The sequence below is a fragment of the Hevea brasiliensis genome, chromosome 7 (genome assembly GCF_030052815.1).
Source record: "Hevea brasiliensis isolate MT/VB/25A 57/8 chromosome 7, ASM3005281v1, whole genome shotgun sequence".
Lineage (NCBI taxonomy): Eukaryota > Viridiplantae > Streptophyta > Magnoliopsida > Malpighiales > Euphorbiaceae > Hevea > Hevea brasiliensis.
The window spans coordinates 53,313,750-53,338,634 of NC_079499.1; the positions used below are offsets into that span (position 1 = coordinate 53,313,750).

Here is a 24,885-nt window from a genome sequence, read left to right on the forward strand (position 1 = left end):
CATCAAGTAGTGGGACATGTTACATGGGCCAGGGACCATTACACGGGTCTCTTACACGGATCGTGTGGTTGTCTTCTCATGGCACTTTCTTAGCAGCTGGTTATATGGGTCTGGTCCTCCTAATGCACAGCTTGTGTAATCTTCCTAGTACTTGACTTGTGCTTTTTGACTTTCTAACTTGTCCAATTGTGCCCTAGGCCTTAAGATTGTATTAAATTACCTGATAAAACACAGAAATCAAGAAATTAAGCCATATCAACTCAAAATCCTAAAATCAATGAAACTAACTAAAAATTATGCAATTAACTAATAAAATGCCAATGAAATGTAATAAAAAGTATTTTAAAATACTTATATAATATAAGTGTATCACCAATCACCTTTATTTCTTCTAATAACCTTAGTTTCCAAAGTTTCTAGGGCTTATTTTCAATAGTTGAAGTAGCTTCTATTTCAACTCTCATTATATTCACAGCCATGTTTGTCTATGACCAGAGGTAGGCCTTGATATTCTCCGATTCAGAAGCTTCAACATGGAGTAAATTTGTTTATTTGTATAAAATCTTCAAACAAAAGGACTTGAAATCATGTACACTTTCAGAAAAGAATGAACTTAATGAGATTTAGCTTAAACTTCCGCCAAGTATGGGTGCTCCATGTCCATCCATCTATTCAGTCCACAAAGATTTTCCTATAGAATAGAGGACTTATTCGGTGGAATATGGTAATCAAAGTTCAAATGGTCAAGTAGCTCAAGAGGTGGTGCTAAATATTGAAGTTACCAACACAAATCAAGAAACAACAATAGTTATTGAAACCACACGTGAAAACTGATGGCTTATGTATAAACCTATCATTCATAGTTGTATTATACTAAATGTAAACTGGAGTAGATGTTATTACTTGTTACAACGGTGATAAAATTTTTATTCTTTCAAAAAAATAATAATAATAAAGTTGTAGATGGTAATTTTTTTTTTGGCAAAACTGCTCTGTTTTGTTTATGAAGGGAGAGAGAGAAATTTTTTTAAAAGAAAATTTAAATGATGTGGCACCTGAGTCCCATCATTTGGAGCATATTTTCTCCAAATTTAATTTCAATTTTAGATACAATTTCCTCCATCATTACAAGTTTAATTAATTGGGTCAAAATTGAAACCATTAAATTAAAACGTAAAAAGTCGAAAAAGTTTAGATTTTTAGTGTGATAAGCCTTATTGTTTTAGTTATTGGCTACTAGTGTACTATCCACTCCTTCTCATTTCAAATGGGGTTTAAAAAAAAAATTATCCCATTTTATTTCTCATTTTAAAAAATTAAAGAAATATTAATTTTTTTTCTTCTAATATTACCATTATCTATTATTATTCATAATATATTTATCTATTCTTTATCACCTTTTTTTCATTTCAATGATACTATAAAGATAATTTAGTCAATTATTAATTTTTTTAATAAAAATGAGATTATTTAACCATCTCCTTAATTTTTTACAAAAATCTCTTTTTTAAAAATGGGATGAAAGAGTAATATTAATGACAGGTAATTTGATTATTAATCATCAATTTCTAACAAAGGATTGAATTGCTAACATCAACTGCCTACAATAATTGCCAACAATGGATTGATATCGTTGAATCAGATGAAAATGTTTATTTTATTATCTTTTTTTTTTGTTAAAGATTATTTTATTATTTTAAATACAAAGAATGAGAATCTCAAATTCAAGTACCCATCTAATTTTATTAACCATGAATAATTGATAATTATCTAGTTTGTTTTTTGAACATTAAATTATATAGTTTATAAAAAAAAAAAAAAAAAAAAGCCAGAAATGGTCAAAGGCTCATTGAACAATACTCCATGAAACTAACACTATGTTTGGGAAGAAAGCAAAATGAGGATGGAAGGAAAATATAAGAAGAAAATAACTTTATTTTTCATCATTTTTATTTGGATTGAGTAGAAAATAAAAAAAAAATTTATATAAAAAATAAAAATATTTTATCCTTTTTTACTTTGTCTCCCAAAGAAAGTAAGAGGAAAGTATTTAAAATTATATATATAACCTTATATATTATAATTTTTCCTTTTAAATTTAGAAGTAAAGTTGTTATTTTAATATTTTTAAAATAATTTTCTCTTTAATATTTTTCTCTCTCGATTCAAATAAAAAAAATAAATTTTATTTTTTTTTAATTTTTTATTTTTTTTTTCTTTTATTTTTTTTTATCCTCTAAAAAATTTCCAAAACATAGCGTAAAAGAAAGACATAAGAGGAGCATTAAAAGGCCTTACGCTAAATCTAGAGGATACCAGTGGTCGGTGGTTGGTTGTGAATGCTTTTGCTTCTTTCGGAACTAAGCACAATAAGAGTTCCTTTCCAACGAAATCAGCTAAGCCTTCATTTTTAGCATACAAAACGGCATTGTTTAACCTGCGAATCTCGGGTTCACCGTCGCCACAAATCCCTGCCGCTGCCGATCAATGACTCTTTCCATTCTATCTCTGTCGTTCCCGCGTGCAGGCAATAAAAAAACAATAATAACGGTATAAAGGAGAAACTATACTCCCCCAAGTAGTCATCTTTATCTAAATGACTAAAACACCCCTGAGATTACTTTAATGCTCACCAGACAAGTGTGCCCAGCGGAATTAACGCCTTAACCGTCGGTGGGACCCAAAAGTAATCAAAGTGGCAATCCTAGTAAATACGCCCAAGGCCTATGGGCCACACGGTCACGAGAAAAATATAAAATAAAATAATAAGGAAATAAACGCTGAAACAGCCTTCGTTTCCCTTGTCTTCTATATATGTACTGCACCTGACACCAGAGCTCTGCACTCACTTCAGCCTACAGAAACAACAAAAGGAAGTTGTCGGCAAACTTCTTTTTAACTGTTGTTTCGCTGTTCTCCGCCGCTCGCCGTGAAAGTGACATTCTAGTGATCTTCGAGGAGGCTGTGGCGACGACTGCTTTTTTTCTTTCTCACCTCTCACAATGCAGCGCCGCGGCGGCTCCAGCCAGCTCTTGTGTTTCTTCCTCCTGCAGGTGTTCTTTAAGTGTTTAACTGTCTCCGGCCAAGTTTCCCACCGCGTAACCGACCTGCATTGGCATCCGGCTACTGCCACTTGGTACGGTAGCCCCGACGGCGATGGTAGTGACGGTAGGTCCCACCAACGTTTACTTTTCTTTCTGCTTTAGCTGAACAAGTCTTGGCATTGTGGTTTGGATCTTAATCTGGTGGGGCTCTGCAAGTCTTTTACTTTTATTCAAACTCAGTGAGTTGCATGAGTAAACTCTGCTATAGTAATTAATTAACATGGAATTTGTAAAGAAAATCCCAATTTAGAAACGAACAAGTAAAATTATCCCAACTCTTCCAAATATGTTGTAGCAGTCAAACCCATACGGCAATCGAGGTATTACTTTTCTTTTTTTCACTAAAACTCAAATTTCCATTCATATTCTTTCTCCTGTGCTATAAAAAAGCCATCTCTGATTATGTCCATGTTTTGTGCAGGAGGGGCATGTGGGTACGGTTCCCTAGTGGACGTGAAGCCACTGAGGGCCAGAGTTGGTGCAGTAAGCCCAATACTGTTCAAGAACGGAGAAGGGTGCGGCGCATGTTACAAAGTGAAATGCCTAGACAAGAGCATATGCTCGAGAAGGGCAGTGACCATAATTGTAACGGATGAGTGCCCAGGTGGCTACTGCTCCAATGGACGCATCCACTTTGACCTCAGCGGTGCAGCCTTTGGTCGCATGGCTATTGCAGGTGAGAGTGGCCTGCTCAGGAACCAAGGCGAGATCCCTGTCATTTTTCGCCGGTATGTGTGTGTACTATGTAGTTATTGGTCTTTTTCTTTCTGGTTTAACGGTCTCTCTTTGTTTTGTTTTGTCAATTTTATTTTGTCCCTCTTGTATATTTCTTAGTTATTAATTATAAATTTGTTCTCCAAACGCTAATATTTCCATCAAAACGACCCAAATGCCCCTTGATTTTCTTCTTGTTGGGTTGATTTTGGTTAGGATTAATTTTTAATCTGCTTTATATCCATATGATTGTAGGACCCCATGTAAATATCGAGGGAAGAACATTGCCTTCCATGTTAATGAAGGTTCAACAGATTATTGGCTAGCCCTTCTAGTGGAGTTTGAGGATGGTGACGGTGACGTTGGATCTATGCATATAAGAGAAGTAAGTTTATATGCATGTATATAATTCTCCAATTTTTACCATAGTTTTTCCTCATTTTATAATTAGGCCTCTGCACTGAGAAAGATATACTAGTTGGGTCAATAAAGTGTAAAGATCGTTGAAGGCAACTTTAGGTTCTTTTAGGTGCATGTTCTAAAGCCTGCACTTGCTCATTTACCTCAAAGAAGTTGATGCCTAAATGTACTAAAAGAAGGGATGGTCATTCCATAAAAGCAATGATAAGTATGTTGCTAAGAGTAGACTATTCCTATTATTGCTGATCCGTTAGTAATTAATCATGTGTGGCTTCGCCACTTTATCAAGAAATTAATTAAACATTGCCTTAATGTTCCTTTGCTAATTAACCCCATCTTGTATCATTTTATTGTCATGTTTGTCTAGTGCTGCCAGTATGCTCAAAAGCAAGCACTTTTGTCAGCCTCTCTGATTCTTTCATCTTCAACAAAATCATATTGACTAATTGCATGTGAATTGGGGACCACAATCTTTAATCTTCACTTTCTAAGCTATTTTCTCCATAATATGGTCAAGGAAAGCTGCAAAATTTAGCTGTACAAATAGAAATGCAGAGTTTTGATTCAATTTTTTTAATGTTTATATTGACAGGCAGGTGGCAGTGAGTGGCTAGAGATGAATCATCTATGGGGTGCAAATTGGTGTATTACTAGGGGACCCTTAAAAGGGCCATTCTCAGTGAAGCTAACAACGCTTTCAACAGGAAGAGAACTTTCTGCTACAGATGTTATTCCAAGAAATTGGTCTCCAAAGGCCACTTACACCTCTCGCCTCAATTTCTTATCGTAATTCATATGACAAGGCTCTGTTTCCTCTTTCTCTGAAACTGGCTTTAAGAGAAACAAGAAACAAGGAACAAGGAACCAAACGCTCCCCTTGTTCCCTTGACGCAAAAGTGTCTAACGTTTAGTGTTTCTTTTCTTTTCTTTTCTTTTCTTTTTCTTCTCTTATTTTTCCATCCTTTTTTTAGAAGAAAGGTGGCCATTGGATTGCATAATGTTCGGCATCCAATGCTTTTCCTTTTTTTCTTTTCTTTTCTTTATTTTTCCTCCTGTTTTTTCAACTTTAATTGCTATGTCTTTGCAAGTGTTTGTAGAGAGGTAGCCCTCTCCAAAGGAGAGAGAGCGTATAGTGTATTTGTATTTGTATTTGTATTTGTATTTGTAATGTTTTGGGTATGTGGGCCCTGTTGGTTTTCAATTAATTTGCACTTTTGAGTGGCAACATTGTAGTCAATTTGAAGACCTCGTAAGGCATTAATCACAATAATATGGGAAGCTATGCACCATTTATGGCTAAGGTGATTGACTACTATCTTTAATTATACTATTAACTTGTTATAAAAAGACAAAGAAAAAGGAGAAGGAAAAAAAGACACTTATGAGTTTTGATTTAATAGTATTACAATTATTTTTATAACTATAAGAGGAAAAAAAAAAAAAGGTTATACAAGCTCTTAAAACTATGCTAAATAATCATATAAGTTTTTAAAGTATTTTAATGTTTAATTAAATCTTTCAATAGTCCAATTAAATCCTTTAACATTTTAAAAAAAATTAAATAAATTTTTTAAATTTTAAAAATAAATCAAACAGACCATTTTTTTATTATTTTGTAGACAAATAAACCTTTTAACTTTTAAAAATAGGTAAAAAAAATTGAATTATAATTTATCTCAAATATAAATTCAATCAAGGTTGTGCACAAAAATCTTCTAGTGCACGATGTCCTCATCAGTAATCGTATATATCTAATAAGGTTTCTTGAACGCATAACAAAATTTCTTGAATCATTCGGCGAAAAACAACTTAATAATCTGCTCCAGGATATAGCAGATATTTACTATTATGTTACAAATAAAATATACATTATTGCTATTGAGGATCCTATGGACTAAAAGATTTTCATACACTACCTTTGCAGAATTTATATTAGAGATAAATTATAGTTTAATTTTTTTTATCTATTTTTAAAATTAAGAGACTTATTTGTCTACTAAATAGAAAAAAATAAGGTTTATTTGATTTATTTTTAAAATGTTAAGAATTTATTTGATACTTTTTAAAATTTAAAGTGTTTGTGTGGATCCAAAACACTTTAAAAACTTATATAACTATTAGTTAATATTTTAAAGATGAAAATAAGCTTTTTGCTAAAAAAAAAAAAATACTAGTAAGCAAAATTTAATATTGGTTCCTGAAAAGTGGACCCAACACCAGGCTATGCTTAATTACGATTCTGTACTCTGGATAACTCAAAGACATGATTCGGTCCTGTTCAGTAAATGGATGTGTCTGGTCACTGGAATTTGATGCCGAATGAGTTTTGAGGTTAGAATATTAGAGATCCGATTCTTGAATTTGATGGGTGCTAATGAGTGGAAAAGAAAAAGGGTTACCACTGCCAAGACTCCATGCGGAGGCGGTCCCGCCATCAAATCCAAGCTGATAGGCATTGGACTTCTCTTATCTTGTGAAGGGATATTAATAAGATTCCAATTCAATGTCACTACCCACAAATGCTCAATCGCTACAAATGCTCAACGATATCAAAATTATTCTTCATTAGATGTAATAGCAACTAGAAATGAAATTGATGTGGGGGACATGCATGGATGAGAGCATGTATCATTATTCGAAAGTATTCTTGATTATCATCTCTCTACAATTTAAGATAATAAGAAATGAAGCGTATGTTAATGATGAAGATAATTTTTTAACATGATTTTTTTTTGTCTTTTAATAATGAGTAAAGTTGGAAATATAAGAATTTGAACTCTTTATTATCATAAAAATATGGATCAATGATTCAATGAATTACCTTTCTTGTGGTCGGGATGGTGATGATAATGACTCTATTGCACCAGGGAACGAAATGATCATGCAATTAGTTGCAACAAGAATGGTCAGATGTCGACAAGAGTTGGATTTAACATTCTCTTTTTTATTAAATTCATAAATAATAATAATGCCAACAATTAATGTCAGGCGATGCAGAGAACTTATACCGAATGTAGACCATCTGCTCCTTATGTACAAAATTGATGACAACAATCATATCAGGTGACTAGCATAGATTTTGAGTTCAGTGGTTCCACAACTAGTTTCTCAGTTGTTGCTTGTTGGTTACCTGCCTTGGGCTTTGTTTTTGTTGTTTGCTTTCGTCTTGGTTCTGATTTTGGGCCCTGGTGGCTCATTCTTGGTCCTCTTTCCTGTTTATCCTCCATTTCACCAACTATATTCAATTGCTAATGGCTCTGCCTAGGAACACAGATATAGAACTTGAAGGTATGATAGTGAGAGGGAAAAAATAAAAGAACAGAATTCAATAGAGCCTAGAAAATCCTATAGTAGTTGGGAAGAAGCTCGCAAGTCCAACAGCCCGGGTCTGACTTAAGAACGTCCAGCTGAGCTGCACTTATTCTTCGCAAAAATGGTTTAAACAAATTATGCAAAGAATGACAAGAAATTAATAATAAAAAGAGCGGTGTGTCATCAATCAGTGGCTGCTGGATCAGTTGCAGCAGATTGCTCGACCTCAGCAGCAACAAGAGTCTCTGTTTTAGCTGAGTCAGGTGCACCATTGGCAGCAGCATCTTTAAGTGGCAAAGAAGGTTGGTTATCGGGAGCAGCTGCTGCTGCTGTAGTAGGCGTAGGTGTAGTTGCAGATGTAGGTGCAGTAGAACTTTTCTCATCTTTAACATTGTTCCCTTCTTTCGCATCCTTGCCATCTCCCCCTCCCTTTGCATCCTTGCCCACCTTGGTGTCCTTCCCTTGCTTCCCATCCTTTGCATCCTTGCCATCTTTGGCTGGTGGGGGAGGCATCATATGACATGGAGGGTTCTGTTTGAGCCTCACGAAAATTTGCCTCATCCTCGAAAGATCAGCGGGTTTTCCAGGCTTTGGACCCTGAATTACAACAATGGAAGGTTTTTTATCAGGATCTTTCCTACCTCTCTTTTCAATATTTGGCACCTCTCGAGGAATGAGCTCAGCAATGGCTTTCCAATAATGTTTGTCTGCTTCTTTATGGAATTTCTCTTAGTTAGCCAAGTACAGCTGCATAGGAAGAGTCATTTTATCTCAATAATAAAGCCAAAATAAGTACAGAAAATGTGTGCGAGTTCATATGCTCAATAGAAGAAGCAAAGAACATGAAAAGCGACTTTCAGATATCATACCTTCTCCCTTTCTCTGTTCTGAGCCTTGTCAGTTTCACAATTGAGTTGCCTTTTCTCATAAAATTCTCTTATATATTCTTCAGCTTCATTAATAATTTGATTTCGCATCTCCTTCTCTCTGTTCTCCTTTTCCTCAAGATGGAGTGCATTTTGCCTGTGCAAAATGCATGTAAGAGGTTATTCAATCCACAAAGTCAACGCCTCAGTTACACGCAACATAAACTAACAACATAAAAATGATTTCTAGTAAACCTTTTCACTAATTTATACACATTAGATCATGCAAAGGAAACATCAGTCAACACTCTGTTGAGAATATAATGCATTGATCAGTATAAGCCTGCACTCTGTCTTTCTACCCAATTATTATTTGTTCATTGTTGGCTGAACCCTTGTTAGAATATATAATAGAAAGGTATCTGAAAATAAAATGCTTAATTAGTTAAGAACACCACCATTTGAATTCAGGATAGCTGATCAGGAAAAACAAAGACATCAGTTTAGAAAATTTCTGGATTGTGATAAAAAGCAAAACAGTAGGCTAAGCAGTTGCATTACCATGTGTTATCAAGTGTGCATCTAAGAATTGCGTGTCTTTTCAGGACATTAACATGTCAAATAAACCAGATGCGCACAGAAATATGAAGAGTAATGTACAAAAACAATATAATATCAAATAAGTTTCATTGTTTAATTTATAGTGTTGTATCAATTGATCTTATTGTTTTATCATAAAACTAGTCCAAATAGTGATGCCTTCCAATGGTTTCTGAAGTCCAACAAATCTCATCCTTAATATATCATCAGCAACAACTTTCAACTTAAGCAAAGCCACAGAATTCTACAATAAACATGCCCCAATTTCAGAAGAACCATACTCTAGCATTCAAAAGTCTTTGAATAACAGATTCCTATCGCAAGCATTTGTTTACACCATGAAGTTGACCTAAAGAAGTCTAATGTTGAGTTAAAACTAGTGCACTTAACAAACTATTGATGATTATTTAGGCTGTGAATTCAAACCCTTATTCAATTCCAAATAAATTATATTTTCCAATGAGTTGACCATGCCCCTATTGTATCATTTTATGTTGGGCTCCATCCAGCAGCCTCCAAAAACCACACTGCAACCAATCTAGACATTGGCCTTTCTTATAAATAAATCAATAGCAAACCTGCAATTCATGATAGAACTAGTAGCCACCATTACAGCTTCTGATATAACAGGACACGAATTGTGTTTATCATATTATGTCAAATTTAAGCCTCAATTCTGATGATGACAGAAATTCAGTAAAGTGGGCACAAATTCTGGATCCTGGATTTTTTTCATAAATAAATAATTTCGATCATTCAATAGACCTGCAGTTTTAATTAAAAAAAATTGTTCTTTTGAGTTGTTAAAGCCAATTATATAATCTCTAAATGAAGATCAAATCTGATTCATAAAACAAGAAAAAAAAAAGCACCCGCGGCGCAATCTCTAAACAGAAACTAAAGAAACTCACCGGCGCCACTCGCGTCGTTGGGAGCATTCCTCCTGCATCTGACTAGGATCGGGCAGAAGCGGTCCATCGGAGGCAAAAATGCCAACTTCATCCTCTCCATGCCCTTTCTTAGTTCCATCAGTTTCAGGCGTCCCCATGGTCTCGAAAGGTAAGGCGAACTCCTGGTTTGGCGCAGACATCCCGAACCCATTCATCTCCTTAGAATGCGGGTGGTCGTCGTTGGATAAGTCGGTAGCGGAGATATCATTGACAGGAGGATCAACATTGAGGTTTTCGGAGATGGGTGGTGGCTGGTGGCCAGAGAAAACATCATCCTGGGAGGTGGGTGCGGGGAATGAGGAGCCGTATCCCATATAGCCATCGTTGTTGAAAGGGCGGGAATTGGTTGTCATTTGGTCATTTTGGTTGTCGTTGGTGGAGTCTTCTCTGCCGGGACTGAACGAGTCGAAAGCGGATGCCATTGTCGATGGTAATGGACCCTTTTCTCTCAAGCTCTGTAGGTGGTGGTGGTGGTGGCTGGTGAGCAATGGCGGGTGTTAGTTGAGGAATTTTCTCTTTTCTAGATCGTTGGGTTCGGATCTCTCTCCGTCTCACAATTAAAAAAAAAAAAAAAAAAGGAATAATCCAAAGCGGGTTGCTTTGCCATAAGATCTACTTAAATGTGAATACGTCGTCAACTCGGGTTATTTCAAGAAATTCCCGTCACGTTGAGGTGTTGCCTTTCTTCTACGTGTAAGGACTAAGACTGAGCTCAGGTTCCTGTGGAAACGGCGCAGACTGCAAAACAAATCTGTTAAAAGCTCTTCTGGATTCTTCTCCATCTTTTATATATTTTCATTGACGGAGAATAAAGGTTCTGCTAGGAAGAAGATTGCTGATCGATTCTTTCCCAATTTAATGCCATGCTAGACTTTGTAAAGGAATAAGCAGCAGCAACTCCAACCTAACAACCAGTGACAGAAGCATGGTTTTAAATCACGGTCGCAGTCACAATCACGGTCACGGTCGCAACTAACGAAAACGAGCCTGTAATAGCCTTAAGGTAACGATAATGGCCTGGCGCTACGTAAATTTTTTTGAAAAATTTACAAAGTTCATAAAATGAGTAGATATTAATAGAAATAAATAAAATTAAGATATACAACTATATACTAAGCATTTATATATCAAATAAAGATGTTTTCATATATAGGAGGCTGTCACTGCTGTCTTTTGTTTCCAAGTAAGAGAAAATGAGTTATGAAGGTGGAGACTAAAGAATGGAGCAAAAAGTGAGTTTGGACTGAATTATTACTTTGAATTATTCTCTGATATTTTGGACTGAAATTAGGTAGTTTTTGGACTGTTTTGGACTGATAAAACAATATTATTTATGCCCCCCACCAGCTTACAAATTCTATCACATTAGTAATGGCCTTATCGTTATTTAACGACCGTTACCGTTATTTAACAATGGTAACGGCCATTATTCTGCAAATCAAAATAGGCCCATAAATAATAGCCTAACGGGTAACGGGCTCCTCTAAAATTTGTAAATAACGGTTGTTACGTTACGTAACGGCCGTTATTTGATTCCATGGATAGAAGAGACTACTGGTGGAGATTCCCTTATGAAGCTTTTCTCCATGACTTCTTCTCTCTCCCAACGATTTCAAAACTCTCTCTCTCTGGTCATTATATATGTACATATATATATATATATATATATATTTGTTTTGTTAATTTGGGGTTGACTCACCAGGTGTTTGTGGGTTTTGTTTTAGATAGTGGTGGAGACATTGGGGCTGAGTGGCAGAGCTAGCGTGCAATATTTTACTCTATAGTGGCACTTTTGGTGCTGCTTTTGTGCTCTTTAAAAGTTATCAAGTTACCAACAATAAAAATGCTCTCTTTCTGTGCTTACAGATCGTTAAGGCCTGTTACTCCGCTTCTCTTGCTTCTAGGTGCTCCATTTTGTTTGTGTTTTGCCTATGTGATATACACTTGAGAGCTGCTAAAAAAGTAAAATTAAGTGATATATTTAGTAATATAGGGATGCCATTTGTGGAAAAGCCGGCATTTGTGCTCTTGAGGTTTTTGCAGGCTTGCAGCAAAGCATGCTAATGATGAAGTATCGCAAAATTAGTGTCTCAACCAATTTGGCGAGGTTCTTTAAAACTTTTGTTACATCGGCTCCAACCAACTTATGGAGACTGATATAACTTGAAAAATTGATAAAGTTTCTCTTAAAATAACAATTAAAAGAACATATGAAATCTATTAAAAATACATCTGGTGTATAAAATGTGGCTCCATGCTAGTCAAGTATATTAATTACACACATATAAAATTATCCTATTAGTAAGGATCAAAAGAAAATATTTACCGTTCAAAACTCTTAGTTGGCTATACATATGTTCATTGATCTAAAACAAAATAAATATCCGAAAGAAATATATCGGCTCGACCTCCAATAGACTTTATAGCTGGTGAAGTGAAAAAGACGACAACACACAAAGAGTTTTGAAATATTAAAAATTAAGGGGTGAGTATAACTATTCAATAAGTGGATAAATAAATAAAAAAGGGGAAATAAATAAGGTTTTGGCATTTAATAATACCATATTGCGATTCTAGTGTGAGTCAGTTGAATAAATATCAAACCTTTCGAAATCACATAATTAAATTAAAATTCATTCTGTAAAAGCATTGCTGAAACAAAGTTGTTAGAATATCATAAAATCTATAATGTCTTCATACACTTACACTATACTTCTTGTAGATAAATAACCTAAGAACAATAAAAATACTGGTTATGCACATGTGTAAAGCTACCTTCAAAGAGCGATCACCTGATATACGCCCCAAAGGCTATGTGTATATCAAGCATTGTACTAAAGGTAGTATAAATATAAGTTGGGATGAAAATATATCATCCGTCATTAGCCAAAAACATATTTTGCCCCCTATACTTTCATCAAAAAGTCAATTTGCCCCCCTCAATTTAACATTAGACCAATTTGCTTGTGACTCCCCTCACCCGTCTACAGTATAGCAGAGCAAGGCGTGCCACATTCGGTGCTAAAGTACTCAATCTTGTCTTATCTTATACATTATTAATTTAATTTCCCTTTATTCATATTATCCCATGTGTTGAAATTTTTTTTATATCACATTTTTTTTATTTTTTATTTATCACATTTTACTTTTATGGAGACCCAGACAGTGTCTCATCTGTTTTATTAGCATTTGGTGGGTTCCACAATTCACCTGTTAAAAACAGTTTCATATCCATCTCATTTTTCCATGTATTATATCATATCATCATTTGCTCATACACATTTCTTATATTCATTTCAAGTAAATACATTTCATTTTATTCAAATCAAATCATGTACAATTTTTACAAACTGTTATACAATCTCAAAATGAATTACTTCTTTTACTTATATACAATGAACAAAAAGTACAAAAGCTAAATACACATGGGCCCTACCTAAAATCGACTGCTAAGATGACACGTCCCGCTACTGCAAACCTGCTCCACTCACTGTCTGGACTGGTCCTGCTCACCAGTATCTACTTGTGGAAAAAACTAATGCGCTTAGCGAATTGCTTAGTGGTGCATAAATTAAAGTAGAAATAACTAAATAATAAAGGATAATTATTTCATGTATAATTTCATAAAAAAATATAGATTTCATAAATTTTGAGTCGTTTACATATATATTGTAACACCCCTATTTGCATAGCCTAGTATATTTTACTGTTCCGGTGACCCGTATCGGTTCGGACAATTAAGGGGATTAGAATCATATCGAAGACAACTAGATAAGCCCTAAATGCAAATAATTAGTAATTGCTAAATAGTTAAGTATAAAGAAGAAAAATAAAGCATAAAGAAGAAAAATAAAGCATAAAAAGTTAAATGAGCCGGGAGTCACAGCGATGAGCGACCTTTCTGAGAAATGACTGCGAGGTCAGTCTTAACTCAAAATTTGAATCGAAAAATTTGACGCCGCGATCCTTAGGACTATTACGAACACAATGGAAAAGAGAAAATTACGAAAAAGAGCTGTTAAGCAGGTTAAATAATTAAGTTAGAGAACCGGAAGAAATATCAAATAACTTGTAAACCGGATTGAACCAGCGAGGGGCAATTTGGTCAATTTACCCCTAGAGCTGACTCCTGAACTAACTGTCTAATAAAATCAGAGAAAATAAAATTTTGAAATCGGGAATTAAATTAAAGAACTAATGAAAAAATAAATGCAAAAGAAAAAGAAGAAAAGAAAAAGTTTATTTACATCATGCTTACCTCATTAGATGACATCATCATGATGTCAAGACTCATTTTAATTTTCCTACAATTTTTGATCAAGTCAAATAAGACTAAAACACATAAAATAAACATAAAATTGAAAAAAATTAAATCATTCATCTTCTTCATTAGTTCAGCCGCCCCTCCTCTCTCACCCAGCCACCATGGTTACACCATTGAAGCTTGAGTTCAAGCTTTAAAACAACCACTTAAATCTACTTTGACCCCAAATTAATCTATTAGAACTTGATAGACTCACTTGAGAAGGTGATTGAGCAAGAAAGAAAGAAGAAATAAGGAGGGAAATTATAGAGTTGAACATCAAAGAAAGGTTAGTGGTTTGAATTAAAAATTTATGTTTAATACTTATGTTTTTAGTGTAAGTAGCTTAGATCTTAACTTAAAAATCAAAAGAAAACACTTATTGGGGGATCAAAGAAGAATTTTGACCAGCTTATGTTAGGGTTTGAAATGAATGATTTTGATGTATTTGATTGGCTGTTTAGGTTGAATGAAGTATGTAGACATTGAATGTGCATTTTGAATGTATTAGATTTGAACTTTATATAATTAGGGTTTTGAGCATGTGAAAAATTAGAAAAAAAATTTGAGAATTGGTCAATTGATGTAATTGACCTTACTTGAGTAAAGAAATGGTCAATTGTGATCATTTGTGATGTGTGTGAATTGTTAGAACCAAGTTTTAATTCGGATTGGTTAGGATCAGTATGCTGACAGCTTGACCTAGGTCCCTTTCAGAGACCAAAACTAAAAATTTACCAAACCAATTGGTGTAAGAGTAATTGGGAATGAAACTAGACACAAAATGGATCATTTTTCATTTGGGAATCATGCCCAGAAAAATGACCATAACTTAGTGAACAATTAGGCTAAATCCTGATTTGGGCACATTGCCCTGTACAAAAATGACCAAATGAACAGTAGTTACTTAAATGATCCTAACTTGGTCTAGGAAGGTCCAAATGACCTGAATCTTATACCAATGGAAATCTGAGACATAGCCCTACAACTTTCATGAAGAAAACAAACCCAAATTTTGACCATAACCTATCCAAAAAGTCACCTAAAGTCAACATAGCAAAACTGCCAATATCTATGAAATGCCTAGAATTCTGGGTAACACCAAATCCGGCTAGCCTTAGAAAAATAGGCATAACTTGGGCTACAAAACTCCAAATGGAGTGATTCAAAAAGGGAATTAAAGCTAAGACAATAAGGAACAACTTTAATGATGGACATTTAGCCAAATTCTCATAGTAACTAGACCAATGGAATAGTAGAAAACAGGAGACCAAAATTAAAAAAATTGTAATTTCTCTTAGGAGACTTAGAAATTGAATTGGCAAGCAATACCAACAAAATTGAAACCTAAAATGTGGTATATGGGTACAATTAGAACTAATAAACCTATTAAGTATGGAAAAGTCAACATTTTGACTTGAATAGTGCCATAAATAGTGCCACCATACACAAAAATATGGAAGACTCGAAATTTATAAACCGTAATAGGTAGGATAAGTCTGTAAAGAAATTGTTGGAATTTAAGTATTAGAAATGGATACTGAAGTACTTTAAATTTATGTGTTTCAGTTGGAAAGGGATCTTCGAAGGAGAAACGAAAGTTTAAGTAAATTGAGTCGATAAAAAAGGTTTGTGCACAACTAGTTTTAAATTGCTAATGTTTTGCATATCTAATTAGAGTAAATGATTTTATGTTCTTTATTTATTATGTTTACCAATTATTAAATTTATTTCAATGATTATTGAAATGTGTTATAGTATAAATGAGTTTAGTTGTGGGAAAATGAATAAGATATGATTTTATTTTAGATATGAATTGAATGAGTTCAGTTTTGGAAATTTGTTAATGAAATGGGATTTGCATGGAAAAATACAAATTTATATTTTGAATTGTTACGGGCAATTTGTATGAGTAAAATACAAAATTTTGTTTTGGATTGTCATGAGCATAAAAAAATTATGGAATATTGGAATTGATCTTGAATCAATATTGTGTTGTGATTTATGCTCACAAAAAGGACAAAAAAATGCATAATATGGTTTTATATCTCACTATAGATGCTTAACTAGGTTATTACCCGTCTCTATATCATTTGTTGAGGAGGCAATAGAGTTAGCATTGTTTTGTTTCAAATACCATGGTATGTGCACAGGCTTAGATTCTCCTCTTATTAGAGGTTAGATCTAAGTTTTTCATTGGCCCTTTCGGAAGTTGCATTATTGTGGTGTGTACTGTGCATGATGATTTGACATCCCCGACCATAGGGAGTTAGAACCTCGATTTGACCTCCCCGACCATAGGGAGTTAGAATTGCCCCTGAAGATGGCCCTTTCGGATTAGTCTTGCATAGTTAGTGAGATAAAGAATGGATTTTGATTGATAAGAAATTGTGATTTTAAATGAGATTGTGCACAAATGATTTTATTAAAATGATTGTTTATTTCCATAATTGCAGGAATTATTTTTATTGTTCAGTTGTGATTTGACAAATTAAAATTTTGATCAAGGTTATTTTGACTATTATTATTGACAATGAAAATTTTAACATTTGGAAATTGGTTAAATTTCGAGATTTCAAAATTTTTGGTATAATTATTATCAATGTATATTGTATTGCATTTTAAATTATAGTTGTGCACCACTGAGTTCACCACTCAGCGATAGCTTTGTATGCTATCGCAGGTGAGAGTAGAGATAGAGCAGTTGAGTGAGATTCCTGCAGCTGCACCTTGAAGACTACTTGTGATTAGCCTTGGGTATATTATAGGTATACCCTTGTATATTAGATGTGACACCCCTTACCCGTCTACAGTGTAGCCGAGCAAGATATGCCACACAGTGTGCCGGAGCACCAAATCATATTTTCATTACAATTTACCCTTTTTAATTCATTTATTTATAATTTTGATTAATCTGAATTTTTAGCAAATTTTATAGAAAATTTGGCAGAGTGCCGGCTGTAAATTGAAAAAACAGTTCTTCTAAATCTGTTAGAAACACTTCCAATAAAATCATAATTTCAATCTCAGTCAAACACCAACATATTTTCAACAATTTCTCAAATGACTTCAATATCTCACAATTCAATTCGTTTCATATCATACTCATTTCAATAAGAAATGCTCAAATTTATTTCTGAACATGGTTCATAGATAATTACATCAAAAGCATAATTACATGAGTTTATAATATACATTACCAAAGTTTACAAAATACAAAATACCAAAAGTAACCGAATGTCCTACCAATGCACTGCAAATGTGAGGTGACTCTGGACTCTGTGTGCAGATTTGATAATTCACCTGGTATGAGGTCTGCTGGACTCCCCAGCTATGTCTACAGTACTTACACATGGCAAAAGCGACGCGCTAAGTAATTCTGCTTAGTGGTGACAATATAAAATAAAATAACTAAAATAAAATAAATATGCAGAATGTATGTTTATATTTTATGTAGACTTAATTTCTGACATTTATTGCAGTATTATTCGATTAAAATTTGGTAAGATTTATTTTAATTGTCCGAGTAACCTATACTAGTCGACTGGACTGGGTAAACGGGTAAACTAGCACTGGGTACCAAGTACCTTGGACCATCACACCATCGGTCACATTGTATCTCCCGGTGTACAATAGAACAACTAATAAGCTGTAATAATTATTAGAGATAAATCCCAAGTATAACAACTCAATCAACATAGCCAAAGGCTATTTTTTTTTATCACAGAATGGCACGGGAGGCCATAAAACACAGAATGGCATGAAGCCATATGCAGTACTGCTAACAGAACCCTATTGGCATGCCAACCTATCCAAACCAATTTTGCTAGGTGTACTAGGGCATGTTACACTCTTAAATTGTACAATTTTTGAAATTTAAGTTTAGGTGTTACTATTCATTTCATTAGTCAACTAAAATATTGACTTTTGCATAGGCAATAGCTACATTGGTTCTAATAATCCCAACATTGTAACACCCCTATTTGTATAGCCTAGTATATTTCACTATTCCGGTGACCGGTGTCAGTGCGGACAATTAAGGGGATTAGAACCATATTTAAGACAACTAGAGAAGCCATAAACACAAATAATTAGTAATGTTTAATTAGTTAACTATAAATAAGAAAAACAGAACATAAGAGGTTAAACGAGCCGAGAGTCACAGCGATGAGTGACCTCCTCGGGAACGACTGCGAAGTCATTTTAAACTCAAATTTCGAACCGTAAAATGTGACGCTGCGGTCCTTAGGACCCTTATGAACACAGTGGAAAAGAGAAAATCACGAAAAAGAACTGTTAAGCCAATCAAATAATTAGGTCAGGGAGCCAGAAGAAATATGGAATTATTTACAAACCGGGTTGAACCGGCGAGGGGCAATTTGGTCAATTGACCCCGAGAGCTGACTCCTGACCTAACTTTTAAATAAAATCGGAGAAAATAAAATTTCCGAATCGAGAATTAAATTAAAGAACTAATAGAAAAATAGAAAAAAAAAAGAAAAAGAAGAAGATGGAAAAGTCAAAGGTGATGACATCATGAATGATGTCAATAAGAAATTAATTAAGTTATTTATTAATTTGGAATTTTTGGTCTTCTAAAAGGGATAAGATTAAAGAAAAGAAAATAAAAAAAATAGAAAAACCTCATTTTCTTCTTCCTTGGTGCCGCCCACTTTCTTCCCACACTTCCTCCATGAAAATCCTTCCCTTAAGCTTATACTAAGCTTAATTTCTCCTTACCCAACCTTAATAACCCACATAAAAACTTCATTAGAGCTTGATATTGTAACTTGGGAAGAAGACTAAAAGAAGAAAGAAGGGCTAAGAGAGAGATTTGAAGCTTTAAATTGAGGTTAGTATGTTAAACTCCTTATTCTTCCATTTAAATGCATGTGTGATGATTGAAATGAGCTTAGAAATTATGAAATGAAATAAAATCATGGGAGAAGGACTAAACTGAAATTTTGGCCTAGTTGATGGGAGTATGATTGGTATGGTTTGATGTGTTTAAAGGGAATTAAAGATGTTAATAAACTTACATTAGTATGGTGTTAAGGTGGAAATGCACCAATTATGATTGAATGAGTGAGTTAGGGTTTGAATGTTAGGGTTTGTGAACCAAATTTTGGAGAAATGCATAATTGATATCTTTGACCAATTGTGAACTGAAAAGTGGTCAATAATGACCAAAGGAAATGTATGGGAAGTGTTAGAATGGAAGACAAATTCGTAGGTCAATTGGTCATGCTGCTGGCAGCATGACCAAACTTACTTTGAAGGACCAAAACGGGAATTTTACAAGCCCAATTGATATGCCACAAATTAGGGATGAAAATAGACATAAAAGAACACAATTTTCATTAAGGAACCATGGCCAAAAACTGACTAAAACTTGGTGAACCAATTGACCAAAGTAAAATGAGAGCAGGCTGCCAGTGCACCAAACTGACCAAATGAACTGGTCATAATTCGAGCTAGACAGGTCAAATTGACCTGAAATTTTACCAGAAATTATATAAGACATAGATCTAAAACTGTCATGAAGAACACCACCCCAAATTATGCCATTAACCTAGTCAAATTATTGAGCAAAGTTGAGTTATTGAACCTGCAACTCTGCAGAATTGCCATTGAGCAGTAAAGTTCCAATGGCTATAACTCTCTCTAGAAAACTCCGATTTAGGCGATTCTTGAACTGATGGAAACCTAAGACATAGTAGAACATTTCGTATGAAGGAAATTAGACCAAATTATGGACTTAACTTGATCAAATTACTGAACAAAGTTGGACCAAAAATCTGCCAGAACCATAGTTGCAGTATGAACAGTGCACGTGAACAGTAACTGTATTTTGGCTATAACTTGAGCTACAAAACTCCGATTGGGGTGATCCAAAAATGAGAATACACTTAAGACAATAAGGAACATTTTCTATGAAGGAAGTTTTGCCAAATTCCAACAGTAGATTGACCAATGGAACAGTGCAACTTCGGAGCACCAAAATCGAAAATTGGCAATTTTGCCAAAATGACTTAAGCTTTGAGAAAATGACCAAAATGTGGTATGTGGGTGAAGTTGGAGTTCCCATACCTATTAAGCCTTAAAAAGTCAACAATTTGACTTGAATAGTGTAGTAAATAGTAACCCGAAACACAAAAACTTCGAGAACGTCAAATTTATCGCAATAGAGTCAGTTAAAATAAAGTGAAATTTATTTTTGGATTTATGCTAAGTTATGGTACTGAGACACTGTGAAATTATGTGTTTCAGCTGAAAAAGACTTGGAAACCCTGAAAGACTGAGTCAAGGCCTAGAGGCGACTCCAGTCAGGTTTGTGCACAATAAATCCTATTCAAGCATTTTACCCTTGAAAAAAAAATTGATTTAGTATGCATTATAAATTTATGAACTTTTGTGTTGCCACCTTGTGATCAAATTGCAACTTTGGAAATTGATTTGACTTTTGTATGCAATATTTGAATGAAATGTTTGAAATGGATTTTTGATTCACACTTAGCATGACAGTTACTTATTATTCTTCCTCCATTTATGGGGTTGAGATCGTTTATTTTCCTCCCTCTCTGGCTTACCAGTTGAGGTCGAGATCGGATGAGTACTCATTAGCTAGCTAGCCACCTCCCTCATTGATTTCGATTAATGGGGTTGAGATTGCTTTGTTGTGGTGTACAATACGGCATTGATCGGAAATTTTGTGTCATGGCTTAAGTTGTGTGTGACTTTGGAAACACTGTGTTTATGAAATTGTTTGACTAAACTGTGTTTAATAGATTATTTGACAAAATGATGTTATTATGAACTTTAACATTTGAGAAATGTGATTGAGAAATATTTAAATTGTGTTTAGCAATGAATGATTTATTTATTGTATTTTAAATTTTTATTGTGCACTACTGAGTATTTTTATACTTAGCGATAGCTTATTTTGCTGTCGCAGATAAGAGCAAGGAGAAAACAGCAGAGTGAGCTGCTGTTAAATCGAGGACTACTCTGATCATTTTGTATGGGTATTATTTTATACCCTTGTAGATAATTTTGATGTAAATATAGAAATGCTGTATGTATCAATGAAAGTTGAGCAGTTGTAAATAAATTGTAATAATATTTTTGGATTTCCTTCTGTAAATTAATATTTGTACTTATGAATTTCTTACTTTATGCTTTGTGATTGGAGATATTAAATATTTTGAGATGATAAGTCTTGAATTGCATTGTGAAATTATTTTGAAGTGTGTTGAACTGAGTTGATTGAGTTATTGAAGGTTGGGAGTTGTCAAATATTTTTGAAAGTGCTTTTTACAGGTCTTTGAAGAACTGGTTTCTCAAAATACAGAGGGAACTCTGTCAAAATTTTTATAAAAATTACGGCAAAATTTAAAATGGACAAAATTTTTACTAGTATTTAAGCTTGAATAAATGACTTTTTAATTCTCACTAAAATGCTCACCACTTCCAAAATGTAAGAAAATCGTTTTAAAATCCCTTGTAGGGTAGTTAATGAGTTATCGGTAGGTGAAGTTCGGTAGTTCATTAAGTATTCTACGGGATCATGTTATGCCTTACGGAGGGGTAAAGTGTGACATGTTTTTGTGGTATTAGAGCATGGTTTTTCAATAAATTTTGATTATGTGTATGAACATTTTATTGATAAGTACAACTACTCAAGTGTCTTTAATTGATACATATGACATATTTACATCATGAATATGCACCAATGGAGGTCAACCTCCTTGTGTTTGATCTCAGGAAGTAGAAAATTTGGAAAAACGGAATGGAAGGAGGAGATCATTCCGAAGAACAATCTGTTGAGGCTAAGGTTCAAGGGGAAGCCCCAGCACTCCAGAACGTGAGTGGGTCAGCCACTCCAGCTCCTGCTCCAGCACCACAGTTCCCTGCTCAATTTGTACAGCAGATGGCTGCGTTTTTCCAGCAAATGGCGGGTAATGTGCCACCCCAAGCTCAAATGCCAGTACCTGTAGCACAACCACAGCCCTCAGCTCGGCAATATGAAAAATTGATGAAATTTGGGGCCACCGAGTTTAAAGGCACTGTGGATCCACTGGAGGCAGAACAGTGGTTGGAAAGAATGGAACGAGTTTTCAGAAAGCTGCAGTGCGCGGAAGAGATGAAGTTCGAATATTCTGTTTCCTTATTACAAGGGGATGCCTATGAATGATGGAAGACCATCCCCCACAGCCTAGTGGAGCCACCTGTGTTAACCTGGTCAGACTTCTTGAGGGAGTTCCGACAGAAATGGGTCCTCGATGCATATGTGGATATGAAATTACAAGAATTCCTAAGTCTGAAACAAGGGAACAGAACCATAGCAGACTATGAAAGAGATTTTTCAAGACTAAGCCACTAAGCTGGAAGCTTAGTCTCCACCCCTAGAGACAGATGTAAGAGGTTTGAGTCCGGATTAAGGCCAAATTTGAGAATGCAAGTCGTGGGTTTTCGACATCAGAATTTTGCTGAATTGATCTCACAGGCCCTGGAACTGGAAAGAATAGAATCAGAAGGGGCAGTGAAGAAGGGTCATCAAGAGAAAACTGAAAAGACTACGGGGCAAGCATCTGAAAGTGGTTCTGGCAAGAGGAAACAGTTTGGGGGATCTAGCTCCCATAAATCTGGTAGAGGCAGATTTTCTGGCCAAAGACCACCCCGGTCTGGTCAGCAGACCCAACCAGCATCCAGAGGAGCTCTATCAGTACGGCAGTGCGAAACTTGTGGTAAAACTCATGGAGGGGTTTGTTTCAAGGCCACTGGTGCATGTTTTAACTATGGAGGGAGCGGACATTTCGCGAAGGATTGCACTAGTCTGCACCGGTCTAGATCTTTTGCTACATCGGAAGGATCAGTCCAAGTCTCTGCACCTAGAGGGTCACCATCAGCTGCCAGAGATAGAGGCAGAGGTAGGGGTCCTGGTAGCACTCCTGGTAGTCAGAGCACTGTTAACTAGCCAGTATACAGTGGCGCACCAGTCAGATTGTATACCATGCGTCAGAGGGAGGAGGCTGAAACATCAGACGTAGTAGCTGGTATTTTCTCCATCCTTGACCAAGATGTGTATGTGTTATTTGATCCTGGCTCCACACATTCGTATGTTAGTGCTAGTGTGATGTGTTCAACTGCTATTCAGTGTGTACCAATGGACTATGATGTGCTAGTAACTAGTCCATTAGGCCAGGAGGTCAAGGTAAATAGGCTATATAGGGACTGCCCTTTGGTTGTCCAAGGACACACCTTTTTGTCTTATTTAATTGAAATGCCCTTCAGAGATTATGACATTATCTTGGGCATGGATTGGTTAGCCAGGCATCATGCCATGATTGACTGTAGACTAAAGACAGTCACTTTTGGTCTTCCTCAGTATGGTGATGTAGTAATACATGGGGAGAGACAATTATTACCTTCAAACATCATTTCAGCTGCACTGGCTAGGAAAATGATTAGAAAAGGGTGTGAGGTGTACTTGGCACATGTGATAGACACCCAAGTGGGGAGTCCAAAGATCGAGGACATTCCTATCAGATGTGACTTTCCGGATGTGTTTCCTGATGAATTGCCAGGATTACCTCCAGAAAGAGAAGTGCAGTTTGAAATTGATGTTATGCCTGGTGTGGACCCAATCTCCATAACACCATACAGAATGGCACCAGCAGAACTAAAAGAATTGAAAGTGCAGTTGCAAGAGCTGCTTGACAAGGGCTTTATCCGCCCTAGTGTGTCACCTTGGGGAGCGCTGGTGTTATTTATTAAGAAGAAGGATGGCACTCTCTAGTTATGCATTGACTATCGGCAGTTGAATAAGGTGACAATAAAGAACAGATACCCATTGCCCCGCATTGATGACTTGTTTGATCAGTTGAGGGGTGTAGCTGTATTCTCCAAAATTGACCTGAGATCAGGTTATTATCAGCTGAAAGTACAAGAGCAGAGTATACCTAAAACTGCCTTTAGAACCTGCTATGGCCATTATGAGTTCTTGGTCATGCCATTCGGGTTAACTAATGCTCCGGCTGCTTTTATGGATCTGATGAACACTATCTTCAGACCATACCTCAACCAGTTTGTTGTGGTATTCATAGATGATATATTGGTCTATTCGAGGAATGCAGAAGAGCATGATAGACATCTGCGGATTGTACTGCAAACTTTGAGGGAGAAACAACTATACGCAAAATTGTCGAAATGTGAATTTTGGCTGAAGGAGATATCCTTTTTGGGGCACATAGTATCAGCAGAGGGTATTAAGGTAGATCATAGCAAGATTGAAGCTGTCCTTAATTGGAAGCCACCCAAAAATGTCACAGAGATTCGCAGTTTTCTGGGGTTAGCTGGATACTACTATCGATTTGTGAAGTGATTCTCTATGTTGGCATCTCCATTGACCAAGCTACTTAGAAAGGATGTGAAATTTCAGTGGACGGACAAATCCCAGCAAAGTTTTGATGAATTGAAGAGATGTTTGACTGAGGCTCCAGTCCTGACTTTACCTACACCGGGTAAAGAATATACAGTTTACAGCGATGCTTCTCACAATGGGTTAGGTTGTGTGTTGATACAAGATCGGAATGTCATTGCCTATGCATCACGCC

At 35.4% G+C, this 24,885-nt stretch overlaps 2 protein-coding genes across 2 annotated transcripts; one reads left to right on the forward strand and one right to left on the reverse strand.

Moving 5' to 3' along the window:
• The first annotated feature begins 2,809 nt into the window (after positions 1-2,809).
• On the forward strand, positions 2,810-5,463 carry LOC110661569 (expansin-B3). The gene is made up of 4 exons (XM_021820230.2): positions 2,810-3,168; positions 3,526-3,832; positions 4,074-4,203; positions 4,831-5,463. The coding sequence occupies exons 1-4, from the start codon at positions 3,003-3,005 to the stop codon at positions 5,026-5,028; spliced, it is 801 nt and encodes a 266-aa protein (XP_021675922.2). The 5' UTR covers positions 2,810-3,002; the 3' UTR covers positions 5,029-5,463.
• Positions 5,464-7,549: 2,086 nt separating this feature from the next.
• Positions 7,550-10,849, reverse strand: LOC110661568 (clathrin light chain 1-like). The gene is made up of 3 exons (XM_058150099.1): positions 9,928-10,849; positions 8,420-8,573; positions 7,550-8,147 (listed from the first exon to the last, which is right to left on the reverse strand). The coding sequence occupies exons 1-3, from the start codon at positions 10,386-10,388 to the stop codon at positions 7,734-7,736; spliced, it is 1,029 nt and encodes a 342-aa protein (XP_058006082.1). The 5' UTR covers positions 10,389-10,849; the 3' UTR covers positions 7,550-7,733.
• Positions 10,850-24,885: the final 14,036 nt, after the last annotated feature.